At 51.5% G+C, this 18,528-nt stretch overlaps 1 protein-coding gene across 1 annotated transcript; it reads left to right on the forward strand.

Annotated features, from left to right (window-relative positions):
- The first annotated feature begins 212 nt into the window (after positions 1–212).
- LOC144105318 (uncharacterized) lies at positions 213–6,613 on the forward strand. Its single transcript, XM_077638454.1, has 4 exons — positions 213–338; positions 1,397–1,519; positions 2,586–2,815; positions 6,380–6,613. Exons 1-4 carry the CDS (start codon positions 274–276, stop codon positions 6,451–6,453), a joined length of 492 nt encoding a protein of 163 aa, XP_077494580.1. The 5' UTR covers positions 213–273; the 3' UTR covers positions 6,454–6,613.
- The last annotated feature ends 11,915 nt before the right edge of the window (positions 6,614–18,528 follow it).

Genomic DNA, 18,528 nt, shown 5'->3' on the forward strand with positions numbered 1-18,528 from the left:
CCACTGTAAAACGCTTTTGACGATATCAAAAATGCTGATAGAAATAAAATGCAAGCCTGCCGACGGGAGATCTGCGGTGATATGACATTTCACAATATATGAGAAATCGCGCTCATAAACTCTTTCCCGTTCGGAAATGGTTTTGTCCAAAATTGCTGGGTATGAGAGATGATTGGGTACCTCTTTGTGGGCCAAAAGAAGTAGAAGTAAAAGAAGCAGTCGTGGGCTGGGCCAGGGCGCAACAGGGGGTGCCCGGTGGGCTACGTAGCCGCCATGGAGGCCGCCCGGTCCAGCAGCGGCAGTTCGACCGTGGCCGCACCGGCTCCGTCGAAGGCCGCGTAAGTCGCACTCGCACAAGCACTATAATTCTGTGCAGTTCCCGTACCGCATTATCATGGGTTGGTGTTGCTTTAGAGACGTCTGTTGATATCCTTTTCAGGAACGCATCTGGTTGCTAACCGGTGTGCGCAGTTAGATACCCACACTTCTGCTTGGATCACGAAGTCATGTCGATAGAGCGGAGTTTGGTGGTTGCCTGAAGGTACTGTCTGGCGTCTAAGGTTACATTTTGCAGGCCGCACCTGGGCAATGCAGGGTACACCATTCATGTCGTGGCTAAATTCTCAGACTGCTAAGAAATTAAAATTTTTCGTAGCTTTCCTGTATTTTAAGTATGTTTGGACGCCCGTTACAAATGGAACATTTGGCGAGGCTTGCAGTATTTTCCGAAGAATTGCAAGCCGCTGCACTCGTATCGAAGTTAAAGGAATAGTCTCATGGAGCCGATTTAATTACAGAAACTAAGCTGCATTGCCGTCCAAACTCCCAAATTAATGGGAGAGATGGGTGTGCCGAGGACATTGAGAACGCGAGTGACTTTCTACTGTTTTAAAGGAATTTCATAAGAGCTAGGTGTCATTTGATGTAAAGTATCTTGAGGCTTTATGAATGCGCGAGCATACGAACTAGCCTTTATCTGCGAGATATGCCTGTAGAGAACATAAAAGCTTTTAATCCACAAGCCCTCCGTCCTGTGTTTCTGAAATGCACGAAGAAATATACTAACAGCAGCCTTCAAGGCTTCACGGCACACGATGTCTAAAACAACCGCAGACTAAATAAAGGCACTTTGATGTACTCAAACTTCGACGATGAGTCTTTTAAAGTGCTTACTATTATTTTTCAGCCATGAATGATTACACTAATAATTCCCGATTAATAAACATAAAAATGGATAGAAAGAAATCGAAACACTTACCCATGCTTTCCTCGATTTTGATGACTGTTGGCTTCCTTCATATATAGGTAGAAAAATCCTACGAAACCAAGGCAGTGATCTTGAAGTTCCTTCGAACACAACGTCTTTTGCTGAAGGAGCATTGCGTGGACCTTGCAGTAAGCGGACGTTCCTGGGCCGGGCACGGAGGCTTGGCAGTCGATCTCTGGAGGCTGCGCTTCAGGTCCGGAATGCGCTGTCTCTACGTGATGCAGCCACCACCCCGATGGACATCGAGCAAGCGTGAGTAGGGGAGCTTTTTTCATTGTTAAGAACACGAAACTTCTGAAAACCTTCAAGATTAAAATCGGCTCTGTCTTTCGAGAGGAATGGCTCCGTCTCCTTCACTCCAAGTAGACGGAATGGTTTCACGGCCATATTGCCTGTTCTATTTGGTTCTCATTTCATTTATTAACTTCCTGGGCCTACTCTTAATATGCATAGTAATATTGCTCATATATTATGACTTTCATATTTCGGATATCATATTTCACACGTCAGCGGTGGCGTGAGTGTTATGTATGCAGCGGTCTGAGCTTCTCAGGTCGGCTTCAATGTTCCAGAACGTCGCCATTAGTTTTTTCGTGGACAAATGGCTCCGATGTCTACTAGCTTGCAAGATAACCACTACCATAATATTGGTAGTAATTTTCTTGCTTGGCCCCTCGTTTTTGTTTTGGCTGCCTAGAAATTTTTAATAGTACTCGAAAATCCCAAACGAACGTTTTGCTCGGAAAATAGGCCATTTCTGGTTTTGTACTGGTTTGTTCGTAGAAGGATTCCTAGCCTGAGCTTGTGAACCCTGGTGTTTTTTTAATAAAAAAAATGATGCGTGAGAACAAAATCAATTAGTTTCTCTTTGAACCAAGGCTGTGTGCCATGTTTCTTTGCCGTAACTTTACTCACCTTTTTAATAATAATAAAAAAAACAAATGTTTTTTTGCTAAAATTCGAGAGCCAAATGATTTGTGGGTTTACGACAGTTGATAGTCCGAAGCGACTGAGGCTATGAGAAACGCAGTATTGTAGGACTCCGGAAAATTTCTACCACCTGGGGTTGTATAAGGTGCACTGGCTTCGCACAGTAAACGGGCCTTTAGAATTTCGTCTCCATTGAAACTCAACCGTCGCGGCCGGGATCGACCCCGCGTCTTTCGGGTCCGAAACCGAGCGCCACAACCACTGCGCCACCACGGTGGCCTCTTCGAGAGCTTCGCATTTCCAACGGTGCCAGGGGAGGCTCTTTTATGGTGCTATAGTGGCAATATGCTTGCCTGTTTTAGTTCTGAAAAAAAAAAATATGTTGCAGGCCTGAGCCTGTTTTCGAGGGCGGATCGCGGTGGAACCGCTGGGAGCGCCGTCTCACGGGAGGGACCTGCTTGGCCGCCACGGTGGTCATCTTCACCGTGCTGGTCGTGACGCTGCTCCTGACCAGTGGCTCCCATCGGACCAAGCACGGCGCTCCTCGCAGAGCCCAGGAAATCGATGCTACGAGCAGCACCAAGCACACACCCTGGCCCTGGATAGGCATAACTAATGGTGCGTACGCCCGCGGCGCACTCAGCAGTTTCGCCGACGAATACATAGTTCAGCTTTCGCTTCTACCGTGAACAGAACACTCGATATTTCACGGTATACGCTCTATAAAGCCGGAACGCAAAGCGGGTCACTGGTTGTTTTCGTACTCTAAGGACATAATAATCGGGGTTTTAAAACATGCTAAAATAGGTGTTGCTACTAAATTCCGAATGCTGAGCAGGTTGTAAAAATCAAACCCGAGTCTTCGCTCAGATGCGTGCTTACGCACACTCGTTGCTCTGTAACTATTGCTAACGAATGCACAAAAATTCTTTACTGCCTGTTGAAATTCACATGAATTCTCTTGCTTTTTTTGAACGCCACCCCGAAACGGGCGTGGAGTAATTGCTACGTTTATGAAAGATCCTATAAAAGATAAAAAAGGTTCTTTTTGAACATACCCATTGGATAGGAACACAGTTCCTAAATGTAGCTGGCAATGAGTATTTTTACGGCACTAAACGTCATTCGATAGCTGCCCTCCCTGCGATTTCGTTGTTCTTTACACTGAAAACATTTTCCAGTACCAGTCCTCAGGAGCATTCTGATCTTAACATCCCGAAGCTGCACACGCTATCAGGGAAATCGCAGTAAAGGGTTCCGATTTAATGTCGACATCTTCCGATTCTGTACATGTAGAGTCGGGGACAGAAGTTTCTGGGCCGCATGATCCGCAAGCGAATCCAATAAGTTTACTATTTGTCGTCTGAAGTCCACGCTTTTAGATGTGAACGAATATTTTAACTCTCAGCTACAGAATAGTGGTCTCCAACCTGTGGCTAATTATGAAGTTATTCCCGCTGTTCGTGGACGATGTGGTCTAGAGACTAATGTCCCCGACTGTACAGAGATCACTTAGCAGATCGGAATTCTTGTATTTCGCCTCCATCAAAATGCGACTTTTGCGGCCTGTGTTTCGGTCCTTCAACCTCGTCATATGCAGATAAACTCCATAGATATTGAACTACTACGGCTGATGATTTGTCACATTGCAACTATTTGTAAAATTTCTTTTATTTTCACCAATTTTGAAAAATGTCGTCTTTATATGGCTTATATACTCTCCTATTCCTCTTCACCAGAAAACGTACCTCTCAGACTTGTTACTTTGAGGAAGCTAACAACCACATGTCTTTTTGAGGCCTCGAAGCTTCTTGCATATCGGCGGCTGCCTGTCCTAATTGTGGCTGAAAGGCTCTGAATGTCTCGGGATATGCTAACTGACTTCCCTGCCATGTATGTTTCTGTGCATTCCGCATATGCACCCGGAAGAAAAAAGTCTAAAATATTTCATTTGCTGTTCTTTAACCCATGCATCCTGAAATAGATATATAAGCGGCCTAACTATCATGATGGGAACTATGCAGTGCATGAATAAACCTCAAGGAATACGCCCTGCATGCAAAAATGCTAAATTATTTCTAGATCCATCTTCAATACGCTGTGGCGGCGGGTGTACAGAGGGCCAAACACTTGTCGAGAACGCTTGAGCCTCGTTCTTTGGACGACATCTAGCAGTAGAACAAAGTTTGAGATGGGCTGGATGTGAGCATGCAGAATTACATTCGTCATATTAAATCGTCTTTTCTTGCCTTGCTAGTCGCCGTGGCTTTGACCGTTCAGTAAGGTATGGGTCCAGCTTGTTCGTAAGCTGTGTTTTACATAAGGTGAGGAGAAAGGCACCGCCTAGTAAACACAGCAGCGAAGCTGTAATTCGAACTAATATGTAGTTTAAACATTGTTCGAAATATTTAGGAACACGTAAGGAAAAAAAGCAAAACAAAAAGAGGGCTTGCAGATGAAACCCGAACACCAAAGCTCTGTCGTGATACGGATAGGGAATATACAGCGAATCTTGTTTTTTCGAGACAGCACCTGACGGCGTATTTACATCTGAGAAATTCAGCGCAACAAAGGGACGAGTACAACGTCCCTTCGTTGGGCTGAATTTTCCTAGATTCATCCTCTCCAACTCTCCCAGCTCAGCATAAGTGGCATATTTACACAGTGACCTCCTATAATATTTATCTGCAGTGCTCGTAGTAGTTCATGTGTAATTTGCGTTGAACGACTGTTAACAACCACAGATATCTCTCGAAATTATGAACAGAGTGGCCGTCGCCATCGAAGTCGCTGTCTTGTAGATGGATCTTTTCACGCATTGGGCGTATCACATTGGTGGCGTGCTCGAACAGAGGGTTATTTAAACATTGTCCAATCTGGACAACATAGCTTCGAAGCATGACTGAGAAATTTGTAGACATTAGCCGCCAGACCATCCACATTGTATCAGATAGGCTTCTGTGCTGGCCAGAACTGACGATGTTCAAATAACCGTCGGCACGAGCACGCCAACAATGTGCTTTAAATCGGTGACTTGAAATGAGCGGCTCTGACTTCAAAGGCGGCGGATACTGTGCTCCTGATCCAACAATTCCTTGTTTAGACGTCAGATTCCTCCCGCATGCTTGCAGATTCTTATTCTTCGTAGCTATAGAGATGTAGCCAGCGCTTTCGTAACAACGCACTGGAAAGCCTAGTGGTTTTGTACCCTGTGTAAGTTTCAAATTGTTTATGCAGTGCCAGATTGTGCCTAATCCATTGTGGAGAGACCGTGGATAGTATTATCAGGTGTATAACCGTTGAATAACGAAGTTATTCACTACCATTTTTTTTGCCTTTGTTTGTTCGTGAACTTTGAGTCAATGCGAGCCAGTATCACACTCATCGTGGCAGTTGCTGGTTATGATCGCAGCTTGGTTATGGGTGCGATTAGTTTTAAAAGAAGTAAGGAAGTTTTCAGCACAGCAAAGGGTGTCTATATGTTCGCTGCGTACGCTGAATACAATGCATTGTTTTCAGTGACGAAATTATATTTGGTACTTAAGCCTCGTTCACCCTCCTTTGTTTCAAATTACGGTCTTTTTAGTTGGTTAAGGAGCTCCGCCCCCTTCCCTCTTTTGTCGTTTTATATGTTTAAGCACTAATATATAACTTTGCTCACTGGCGACCTCTTGGAACCCCCTTGCTTCAGAAAAATTACTTGCTTTGAGCATTGCTGTTTAATTCGTCTTGCTGGACGAACATGCATTTGTTCCCTTGACTTGTCCGCATAAATAAAGGCCTTGAACCCTTTGACACCCCCAAACGCTGCGCCCATTATCATTCCAATACACCTTGATGATATTCCTTTCAGCCGTATACTATCTGGTTCCCCTTATTCTCAAGCTTTAAAAGCTTATTTTTTTCATCTGTTCTATTGAAGAACCTTCGAAGTACCAAACTTGCCCGCCAGAAAGAGCTCTTCTGTGCAGCTCTTCAATACAGGTCATCCGGGATGTAGTGTTCGTGTTCGAGGTCCCCTGGGTCGGTTAGATGTTTGGAAAGCGGGATCCTTACTTTCGTTGCGAACTCAAACAGAATACCTTAAATAAACACAATAAGACGTCCAAGTGCTGTTACGCTCTAATAGATTTTAGTTAGCGGAAGGAACAATATTTCGCGTTTTTTTGTCTTTCTATGCAGCATTGCAAGGAGCGGGCATGGACAGACCGATGAAGGGAATGGAAAGTTCTATAAGCGGACGGCCTCCTTCATGACAACGGCAGCGTGGCGACTCGATCAACTGTAGCGCCCCGGGCGCAAAATTTGTCGCTCGGAAGAAACGGGACGCCATTTGCTGAAGAGGCATGGCACGCGTCAGTAGCGTTTTACTGCTCCCTCGCCGAAAGTATAAGCAGAAAATAAATACCGAAACAAATCTCGTACTACACTGCATGGAAATGTGGTGGAATTGCATGAAGTAGCACATGAGTGCGACCCCATGCATTTCCTGCGACACAGACGTGCGAAATGTTCAGTGAAATAACTTTTTCGATGAACTTTAGGATCTAGTTGCGAGCCAATGCCTTAGATTTTAATCCCTGTTTTCTCTCTGTTTGTCCTTGCACTGCGTCCACAAACCCCAAATCAGAAGGTCCCAGCCGCTACTACCGACAGTTTCGGTAATAGATGGGTTGCCATTATTTCATTGCAACGACTTCGAAACGCGTTCAGTGGTCATTTACGCCGCAGGAGCAAGATCTACGAAAACTGTGTCCTGTGGTGCGCAATCTGTGTCCCGCCATGATGCGATGTTTCAACTGTTCTCATCTTTTCACGACAGAATTGGCCAATAGCGCTGAAACACAACATCATACTGACCGACAGCACTTAGACACAAGGACGTAACAAAAAGCATGACGGCAGAGGCGCTTAACATCAACTTCATTCCACAAGGCAGCTGAACCCCTTCACATATACCTCAAAGACAAAGTCCACACAAGGAATAAGAAATTTAACAAATGTGATCATCATCATCAGCCTGATTACGCCCATTGCAGAGCAAAGGCCTCTTCCATGTCTCTCCTGTCCATTTCCAACTGTCCTTTTCCCTGTCCTTTTCCAGCTGCGCCCACCGAATGCCCGCAAACTTCCTAATCTCATCCACCCACCTAGCCTTCTGCCGCCCCCTGCTACGCTTGACTTCTCTTGGAATCCACTCCGTTACCCTTAAAGACCAGCGGTTATCCTGCCTTCGCATTACATGCCCTGCCCAAGCCCATTTCTTCCGCTTGATTTCGACTAGGATGTTATTAGCGCGCGTTTGTTCCCTCACCCACTCTGCCCGCTTCCGGTCTCTTTACGTTACACCTATCATTTTCCTTTCCATGGCTCGCTGCGTTGTCCTTAACTTAAGCTGAACCCTTTTCGTTAGCCTCCACGTTTCTGCCCCGTAGGTGAGTACCTAATTACTCATGGACGGTTTTCTTCGTTTACGTACCCGATGATCCTAACCACTTTTTCATGCCTTCGTCCCATTCTGCGTATTAACCAAGGTTTAACTGTTTATGTTTTTAGCTCTATGTTCTCTTTCGGTTCCCACATGACGATACTGTTGGCTGCTGTAAAGAATTGTTTTGCTACGTTATCACCCTGTTTTTGTTCCCTCTCCCTGTTGGTTTTCCAGTGATAAGTGAGCTTGGCTTGCGGTCCGATCCACTGTAGGATCCCTGAACCATATTTTATCTTTTGTTGTTTTACCTTTTGCCCTGTCATCCCTTGCCGCCACGTGGGTTAAATTTATTGTCCCTGGCGGGCGTTTGTTCTGAGGGTGTATCTGAGTGGTTTGGCGGCCCTCTGAAATAAAGCTGTGATTAAGCGCCTGTCGGCGTGTTTTGTGTTGTGTCCGTGTGTGAAGCGCTGTGCCTCACGAACTTGCCACAGTCGACTAGAGGTGCGCCTTTGACTCACCCTACAAGGGTCATCAGTTCGATTCCCAACGAATTAAAATAGGAAAATTGGCTTTTTGGGGAAAGGAAATGGCGCGGTATCTGCCTCACATCCCGGCGGACACCTGAACCGCGTCTTAAAGGAAGGAATTAAGGCGGGTATGAAAGAAGAAAGATAGAGGTGCCGTTCGGAGGGCTCCGGAATAGTTTCGACCACATGGGGATCTTTAGCGCGCACTGACATCAAACAGCACACGGGCGCCTTAGCGTTTCGCCTCCATCAAAACGCTGCCGCCGCGGTCGGGTTCGAATCTGGGTACTGTGGATCAGTAGCCGAGCGCTCTAACCACTGAACGACCGCGGCGGGTCCCAGCTGACCAATTACCGCGGTTTTCTTTTCAACGCATTTTATTTATTTCACGTCCTTACAAGTCACAATGATGTCGAAGTCATGCGGCGACCTCATAATCACAATTTAACTTAGGTTTTAAGCATTTCCATTCTTAAATTCAACGTGTTACAAGGGGATGCGGGGCTAAAATGCAGATTTCCGAAAAAAATACTGTTTTAAGTTTCAGTTGTTTTGGATTGCTGGTTTAGTAATAGTAAGTGGCCGTGTTAAAATAATAATAAAAAGGACGGAAAAGATTTTTGCTGGCCCCGGCATCTGCCATCGATACTGAAGCACCTGAGCTGGGGCAGCGGACATAAATGAAGAAATTAAGTGAAAGTGGTGAGGGGACAGGAAGAGAGGATAGGAGGAGAGGTAATATACACAGACAATTTACACAATAAGAAATGTGTCCAGGTTACGCGCGTGGTTAGTTCATTTTAGAGGAATTAAAACACACGCGCACAGCACTCTGTTGGCTAGAACTGGAGTGGGGCGTCCAGTTAATCGTCCTAGGTACCACTTACGGAACGTTCAGTCACTGCGTGTAACTACCTGACGGAGAACAGAGGGGACGTCAAGCCCGTGTGTTCGAGGAATGCACAGAGGCTCACCAAAGTTCGCTCACGAGTGCGCGCACTGCCCTGCGGCCACAATAGCGTCTTGATAGAGTCTGGTAGTATGCCCTGCGCCCTATAGGCCGCGAGCGTATCGTGACGAGCATCGGCAAACGCGGCACAGCGAAGAAGCAGGTGTTCTAGTGTTTCCACTGCACCGCATCCGTCACACACAGCACTCGTCGCGATTCCGTGACGCTCCCTTTTGTTCCCCGGGCCACACGCAGCCAATGCGCGCGCGGCGGGTCATTGCACGTCGAAACCGCGTAAGTGCGCGGCAGCCGGTGATGCTGTCGATGCGCTCACCTCCTGCGATGCGTGGATCAAGGTGCTGCTTTCGTAGATGGTCCTGGATGACCGCACGCACGTCCTCCAGAGCAAGGGGCAGATCGCTGGCAGGCAATTGATGTGCGGCGGTCGCTAGGTCCGCAGCTTCTTCGTTGCCTGCGATGCCGCAGTGACCGGGCACCCACTGTGCACGCACGGCGCATCCTCTCTGCGCGAGGCGCTCGATGCGCGAGCGAATTTCCCGCTGTAGTGGGGTACCGCGGCCGTTGGATTGCAGGCGGCTGAGGGCGACGCGGGAGTCGCACAACATAGCATTCCTGGGCGGCGGAGGGCAGAGGGTGAGTAACAGGTCCAGCCCGAGCCGGATCCCCATCAACTCCGCCGTGGTGGAGGAGCCCAGGAAGGTTGCGTGTTACTGGCTGTGCAGTCGCTGGGCGGGGATGGTAGCCGCCGCTGCAAGGGAGCAACTGTCGCGGGCCATTGAGCCGTCGGTGTACACGAGGAGATGGTCCTGGAGCTCCTCGTATATGACGGCTCTGGCCACCTGCTGCACAGCACAGAGGGGTGTGCTCCGCTTTCCCGCGATGCCGACGGTCTCTCGCTGTACCTCCGAGGCAGCAGGCTAGGGCGCGCAGGGGGCGTAGGGGGATGGGCCTTGTGTCAATTGCTCATACTAGAGCAGCGCCGTGCCCATTCGTGAGCGCGGGTGCAAGCGCATACGCTGCAGCAGCGAGCCGCCATCCGGTGCGCGATGAAGCCGGTCGATGTGATTCAGTGTCCTTCGCGCTGCTTGGAGCTCAAGTGGCCACGCTCCTGCCTCAGCCAACGATGCGGTGCACTGCGAGTTTTGTAGCGATAGCTACATTACGCTAGCATTTCGAGCCTTCAGCGTGGCGGTGGCGGCGCAGCCACGGCGTGGCGACGCCGCCACCGCCACGTGGTCATGGGGGTGGTCACGTGGTGCGGGGCAGCCGCTGCTGCAGGCGGCGCGGTGCGCCGGCAAAACCGAGCTGCAACAGCTGTGCGCATGCGCTGTGTCAAGTGGGACGAAGATGAAAAAGAAACGCGCAGCGAAACGGAGCGGCGACAGACTGACTTTGCAATTCAACTGAGCAAGTTCCGCTCGGCCAGCTGCAGATATCGCGTCACTTCAGGTTTAACCAGAGCTAAACCACCGCCATTTTTGGGCAGGCTGATGCACACGCGCAGGGACTGGCAGCGCTGGAGCTCGAGCTTCTTCCAGCACGGCTTGCGCACTGTGACGAGCGGCAGCGCATAGAGCACCGCCCCCAAAGCTGCGGCGTTGTATAGCCGCAGCGTGGTTTGCCTTGGCCTCGAGCGGTGAGCTCGTGCACGGCGACGGTGATCCTCTTCATCTGCAGGCAGGCCTTGGTCGCCGCGGGGCGGAAGGAAAGGCGCCAGTCGATGTCCAGGCCAAGGTGCCGCACCGATTTGCACCAAAGAATCCGAGTCCCTTCCAGTGACAGTGGAGCAAGGTGCGTGCTGAAAACGCAGGCCAGGGCCACCGATTTGTCCGCGCTCAGCGACAGACCAAGGCCGCGCAAGCTGGTGTCAATTGCGGTCAGTGCTCCCTGAAGGCATCCTCGCATGCGGAGCGGCCTCGCGCGGTGGTCCCCGGCACCACAGGGCAATGCCGTCCGCGTATAGGGACATGTACACATAGTACCGGCCGCTCATAGGAAGGGAGGCCGTAAGACAGAGCCCTTCGGCACGCCCAAGTCCACCGGACGAGGCTCCGAGAGCTTACCCCCTACCCGTACGCCCATGGTGCGCCCACTCAGGAAACCGTGAACGTATCGCAAAAGGCGCCCGCACACACCAGCCTCTTCGAGCACCGCGAGAATTGGTGCGCGGTGAACGTTGTCAAAAGCGCCCGAGACGTCCAGTAGCAGCAGCAGCGCAACCTGGCCTGCCGCCCTGTCGTGCTCCAGCGCTGTAACAACGTTCGATGTAGAATCAGCCATGAACCGCATCCCACGGAAACCTGTCTACCGCTCGTCAAACAAATCAGCCTCCGCAGCTCGCTCGTTCAGACGCTGCAACGCCATATGCCGCCGATGTTAATGCCACTGGCCGGTACCCGCTCAGCTCCGTAGGTAGGCGCCCTGGCTTTCGGATGGGACAAACGACTGCGGTGCGCTAATCCTCCGGTAGCTGCCCGCGTTCCGACACCAGGTTGATCTGCTGCAGGAGGATCTGTCGTCGCTCCGCATTCAGATTTCGCAGCATCTGGTATAGGTCACCCCGTCCGGTCCGGGCGCCGAGCGGCGGTGGCAGCGCTGCAGCGCATTGTTCAGTTCCGCAGCGGTGAACGGCGCATCACATGGACCTTCCGAGGTGACGGGAAGGGGACTGACGTCGCTTCTGGGGCTCTCAGGAGCAGCTATGTTAGCTGCATTTGCGGGGCTGGGCGGCGCGAGCCGGTCGGCAAAGCACTCCGCCAGCTCTTCAAAGCTGGGCCCGCTGGAGATGGCGAGGGCGGCCAGCGGTTGAGGGTTTGCCCGTGGTTCGGCGATGCGCTGCAGGGTGTAAACAGCCTCGTGAGCTGACATCTCCCTCCTTCCTTTCGCATAGCGAGGCCCACTGCCGGCGGTATAGCTTGTTGTCGTGGCGGCGCGCAGCAGCGTCCAGGCGGTTGTAGACAGTCCAGTCGGCGGCTCTGTCCGTCCGTCACGCCCGTCACGCCGGTCGCTCTGCGCGATCTCTCTTCTCGCGCAGATCAAGCAGCTTCTTATCAGGTATAGGCTGCCCTGCCCTTACCTCTGGTCGTTGGGTGGCTGCTACTTGCGCTCCGGACCAGACTTGAAAAGAAATGCGCCAGTGGCCGCCGCCTCGTCGACCGCCCACCTGAACGCACTCCAGTTAGTAATGGAGTATGTACCTGAGGCGCGCGCCTCCACTGCAGTGGGCTCAATTAGGATGGAGCAATGATCCGAGCCTCAGGGAGATGATGATCGGAGCCATGTTACCTCGATGCCTCTGGATGCGAAGGCGATGTCGATGCAAGTGCCGGGTGTTCCGTGTCGTCGAAAGGTGGGCTCGCAGGTGCTCAAGGGGGATGAGTCCCAGCTGCGTTCCTGCGTCGTGCAGGTCGTCGTCATGTTCAGAGTGGCGCGCACTGCCCCACGCACTATGGTGGGCGTTAAAATCACCACAGATGATTTGGCGCGGGGCACAGCACGGCGACATTGCACGAAAACACAGCGCGCTCCACACGTCAGCTGGGCGCACATAAACACTGTCCACCGACGTGTCAACACCACCGACGCGCACTGTCACCACCACGCACTCCTGGGCATCGGATGTCACCGCCGCCAAGCCGACAAGGGTATGCTGGGCGGCCTGCCGCACATATATTGCGCACCTGGATTTCCCGGGGCGATGAGATGTGCCACAACAGGGTACTGCGGCCCAGGTGGGTTCCTCGCACATGGTGGCTGAGTGGTAGCCGATGTAGCCGGGTAGCCGCATGTGGGGCTCCCCAGCATATGGACGCGCCAGCTTTAGGTGCGCGATCTCCGCGTCCCGAACGTCAGGGTGCTGGCCATGAGAAGCGGCCGCAGGATCGGGCCGCGCTGCACGGGACGCTGGGCAACCGGATCGCCGCTGCCGCTGCCGGCGCGGCAGCTGCTTCGATGGCTGCTGCTTCTGGGGTGCTCCCTCGGCGGCCTGCGCATAAGAAAGCGTGCGCGGCGCCTGCTGATGCTGCTGGGCTGTGGTCGCTGTGTCAGCCTGGACGACGGCCCGGACCACCCGCCTGGACATAAGGGCCATGGATATGGCCATTAAAGTGGCCACGTGGCGCTCTCGCTGCCAGCGCTGGTGCACGCCAGGTCCATGGCTGCGTGCCGCATCCCGCAGTTAGTGCAGCGGGCTTGCTCGCCCAGGTACCAGTCTCGTGCGGCCCGCCGAAGCGCGTGCATCAGGCAGGAGCTGGACACACCTCAGTGGAATGCCCCAGGCTGGCGCACTTGGCACACTGGAGCGGCCGGGGACGTCAGGGGCGGACGGCGAGCCGGCGCTTGAGTATGGTGAAGTACGCCCGTGGTGTCGGCGCCGCAAAACGGAGAGCCAGTGTGCTGCCCGACAGCGACGCCGAGACCATCGGCACCGTTGGCTCAACCGCCGCGAGCAGCTCTGCCGCCGTCCTGCGCCTGTCCACATCGAAGACCAGGCCGGAGCTTTGGTTCCTAGGACGGGGCTCCTTGGCGCAGACTTGCACGCCGCTGGTGACGGCTGCGGCTAGCAGGGCCTGGAAAGCATCGCTGCTCCCCGCGTCTACTGCCACCACATTCCGCCGCGTGTTGACCCGGACGGCGAGGACGCCCGCACGGGGCCCGATCTCCTCGGCCATCTCCCAGCCCTGTTCCCTGGTGAAGGCGGTGCACCGGTTCGCCGGCCGAGACAGCACCGTTTCCACCAGGCTGGACTGGACCTCCACGGCAGCTGCGGCACGCTCCAGGGCAGCTATCCGACGAGGCTGCACCTTGGTTGTGGTGGTGCGCCACGGTACCAGGCTGGCCCCAGCATCAGCATCGCCGCCGTCTGCGGCGTATTGCTGCGGCGCGCCACTGAGTTGGGCACGCTCGCTGCCAGCAGACGACGCTTCAGCGTGGTCGCGCCAGGTGTTTCTCCGGACGTCGTCACCCCAGCAGCAACAGCATCAGCAGCAGGCTGGAGGAGGGCTCCATGTGGTTCTTGCGAAAGAGTCAGTCTTCCCGAAGAGGGCACCATGTCGCCGCTGGCAGCCGAGTCGTGCTGGGGCAAGGCCACCTCCCTCGAATGTGGAGGAAGGGGGAAAGGAGACATTGACGGTTGGGGGCTTCGTGCTTCGCGCTTGGCCACCGCGATGTCCCTGTTGGTCTCCTCGTCCCTCTCCTCCTCGGACCCCGTTGAGCGGCGCTGTTTCCGGAGAACAGACGACTCGTCCATCGGAAAAGACGTGTTCCCCTCGGCTGCAGGTGTCTGTGGTGAGCCTGCATCAGCAGCATCAGGGGGAGAGGGCATCAGGGCCGGTTCCCCAGGAGTAGCCATGGCGGCGGGAGGTGCAGGGGTGGCCGGCAATGGCGGGGAGTGAGCCGCCATGGTGTCCTGCGTCTGGTGAGCAAGCGCCATGGCGTCCCTCAGGGCTAGAACGCGTGGGTCCGTCGGCGACACGTCCAAGGCCCCGCTGACGGACTCGAGGTTCGCTGAGGTGGTGATGAGCGCCGCCGTCAGGCACCTGACCGTGTCCCACAGATCCGCGATCTTGGCCTGCATCCGCCGCATGTTGCCGGATGATCTTGCCCTGGATGTCGCTCGTATTCGTGAGCGGCCTACCCTGCATTGCGTATCGTTCCCGCCGAACGCAGGCCGTCGCTCGTTCTCGGTGCATGTGGCCTCCATGGGGAGGGCCCGCGGTGCGTCGAAGCCTTAGGCCTAGCGGCCAAAGGAGCCGAGAGCTAAAAAACACGTCCGCTCGCTTCGAGCGCCGGCTGGATTGCTGGTTTAATGAATAATATTCTGACCAAGTTTGGTTGTTATGTGAGCAGTAGAAAAGAAGAAACTTTTCTTCTCATGAGGCAGTGGCACGCATTTGCCGTCGAAGGCGTCTATGAATGCGCTTCTCAAGACGCGGCCGCAGTGCGGGCAAAAAACCGAATGCGAAGGGAATGCCCACGTTAGAAAGTTTATTTTTGCGCTTTTTAGTGACAGAATATCATTATTGATAATACTCAAGGGCACTAACAAAAAATTAAAAAAGAAAGACATATTTCTGGCTGCAGAGTGGATGGCATACCGAAATAGAAGCTGCGATTGGCGGAAATAAACCACGTGACCACTCAACGCTGTTTTCGCGCCATTCGGAGTTGTTCCCGCTTTGGTTGTGTTCGACGCTTGCTATCTGTTATCTTTTCTGCCTTCTGTGAGTTTACTGCGATCAGCGGGTGGCCGGTGGTGTGACCAGGAGATGCTGGCATGGAAGGCTTCGACTCGGAGAAGCTTCAGGAAGCGAAAGCGCATCATGAAAGCGAGAGCCCTGTACAGCACGGGCGATCGCCAGCAATTGAGCGTCTGCTTGTGCGTTCGCCAGGCCTAAGCCTGCAGACGAAAACCGCCGTGAACCATTCGAGCTGCGATGGTGGTTCGTCACCCGAAGCATCAGTAAGAACCGTGGAGACGGCGGCGCTTTGGCTGTGCTAGAATTTAATGAGGGCACACGTGGCATCAAGAGACTGTTTGACAGCTGGAACTAGAACACGGAGTCCAGACGATGAAGCACGTCCAGTAAGCACCCCACCAAAGTATTTCACGAGCGAACGCAAGGGCTGTGGACAGCTCTAAAGCTGAAAAAAAAAGCTTGAGGCGTTTGCCACAGAGCAGCTTGTGCTGTAGAGGAGGGCCCAACATATGAAGGAGGGCACTTTGAATAGTTTTTTCTACCCGAAAATAAAATCTTTGAACTCATTTTTATCAGTTTGCATAGTTTGTAAACAAAACGTTAGGAAAACTATCATTTCCAAACTGCATCGACAAAAGCTGCTTTCAAAGTGGTTTCTCGATTGAAATTTTCTCAGGACCAAGATAAGGTACTTTTTAGGTCGCTAAATATTTTCTAAGACAAAATATTTTGAGGTGTCTGACATATAATGACAACAAAAAATTGAACTTTTTTTAGAGCGATTAAATTTCACAGCAATGGCAAAAAAATATGCTACTGGCCTTATCCTGCACTACAAGCCATCTAGAGGATATCTGATCACAAACAACTAGCATATCTCTATTTTTGAAATGATAGTTTTGAAAAGCTGGCGCACCTGATTGCTCAATATAACAGCTATATTTTTTTGCTGTTTGCGCTAGGGAGCTGAAATTTAGAATATAGCCTAATGTCGAGAGACGCCTTGTGAGAAAATATTATCACGCTTGGTGCAGTCGTTCGAAAGTTGACTCTTCAGCCTTGCATCCCCCCTTAAGTCATGACCCTCCCAACCAATCGGGACATTCTCGACATGCCCGTGGCTACCCAAGCAGCACAGATAATCGGCCTAATACTCTGGTAATTTGCCGGGCCGGTTTTGACCACAAATTTTCAATACTGGGTCAATTACCTGTACTGCTTGGGTACGGCTGTTTTTTCCGCTGTACGGGAATTCAACGTTTTGGCGCAAAACTGACCGGCAGTGCAACACTGCCGCAAATGAACCTAACCTTTATTGTGCCCGTGTAATTGGCGAGGCTCCGCTTGTCGCATCCGTACATTAATATTCGCGGTGGCTCTCATGACAAAACAGGACGCTTACTCGCTGTAACAAAACACGGTAAAGCGCATCGCATTTACAGGAAACAATGATATGCTATTCTCCTTTCAAAGAGACATAGATGGTCATGCGAGCGGCACAGCCACTTCAACTAGGTAGTAACCGCCTTTGCGAAAATTAACCAGGCTTTCTGATTTGCTTCGAAGTCCTATCATCATCGTCATCAGCCCGACTACGCCCACTGCAGGGCAAATGCCTCTCCCATGTGTCTCCAATTAACCCTGTCCTTTGCCAGCTGTGCTCACCCTATGCCTGCAAACGTTTTAATCTCATCCGCCCACCTAACCTTCTGCCGCCCCCTGCTACGCTTGCCTTCTCTTGGAATCCACTTCGTTTCCCTTAAGGACCAGCGGTTATCTTACCTTCGCAGTACATGCCCTGCCCAAGCCCATTTCTTCCTCTTGATTTCGACCAGGATGTCATTAACACGCGTTTGTTCCCTCCCTCACTCTGCCCGCTTCCGGTCTCTTAACGTTACACCTATTATTTTTCTTTCCAGTGGAGCACTTATGGCACAGCTTATGCTCTTGATTTGTGTAAGGTAAAAAGAATCCTTGAGCTCAGCTTTCGGTGCCTTTTCATTCTTAGGTAACCGTAAAAGCTCAGCAATACGATTGAGAAGCAAATTATGCTGCCTAGTTACTTTTGGTGAACGTGGTGCAGTCATGAAATTTAGGAGCGTGAACAAAGGAGCCCGTGGCTGATGGCCTCAAACTCTATTTTTGGTGATACGCAGAGGCTGACTTCCAGAACGTGGTGTAAATGGTTCTGTTGCCTTGTCTGTTTGTGGTGAACAGAGGATCGCATCAGAAGAGAATAAGTTTAGCCATGTCGGTTGTACATACTAAGAACGAACTAATAGCAATGTACGTTCCTCTTCGCTCGTCATGTCATATCTGTGCGCTATTATTTCCTTTTAAGAACTGTTGTGTCCTGAGTTACCGTTTCGCTTTCTTTTTATTTTATTGGATAGAGTTTGGGCTTGTTTATGTAGATGCGTACTTCATATTGGCTGGTAACTGTCGCGCGATTATTTCCCACTTAAAACCACCCTGGCTTGAATAAATATTCGGGGGGCACTTTGCTGGCCTAAAGTGCGGTGAGGCGAAAGTCTTTAGCGCGGTGTTGCTGCTTATGTCACTGATGTGCGGTTAAGATGTTAATTAAGTACACAATTTTTTGTGAATCTTAAAGGCTGGAGACACTGGAGGGCGTATGGGAGGCATCCGTCTGATTCGACGCTTTCCGCAAACACTCTCCAGCGTTCTTGACAAGGAGAACTACATATTCGTTGGTAGGAAGTAGCGTAGTCGTTAGCACGCTGGGCTGCGGAACGGAAAAATGTGGGTTCGAATCCAATCGTATACAAATATTTTTACTTATCGAGTTGAAGAGCGTAACGGACGGACGGACGGTCGGTATGACGTCTCTTCCGTTGTCGTGACTTCCGGTTGGCCATTTAACGGGCGGACAGGCACTCGACCGGGAGTATGAGCCATTAAAGGCTTTCGCCTCAATAATGTACGTGTCTCTTCACTCGTCATGTCACATTTGTGCGCTATTCTTTCTTTTTAAGAACTATCAACATGCGCAAACTTATTCTCTTCTGAATTGCATTTCTAGCACATTGGGCCTGGTTTGTGTTCTTTTGATCCCGGTATTATCGTTTCACTAGCCACCAACGCTGAGGTTAGCACTTGCCCTTGTCTTCACGTTCAACCTGTCATCTTCTGTGTGCTATTATCTTTTTTTAAGGGGGAAGGCACCACTCTACCCACTTCGTTTG

This window comes from Amblyomma americanum, chromosome 9, assembly GCF_052857255.1.
Source record: "Amblyomma americanum isolate KBUSLIRL-KWMA chromosome 9, ASM5285725v1, whole genome shotgun sequence".
Lineage (NCBI taxonomy): Eukaryota > Metazoa > Arthropoda > Arachnida > Ixodida > Ixodidae > Amblyomma > Amblyomma americanum.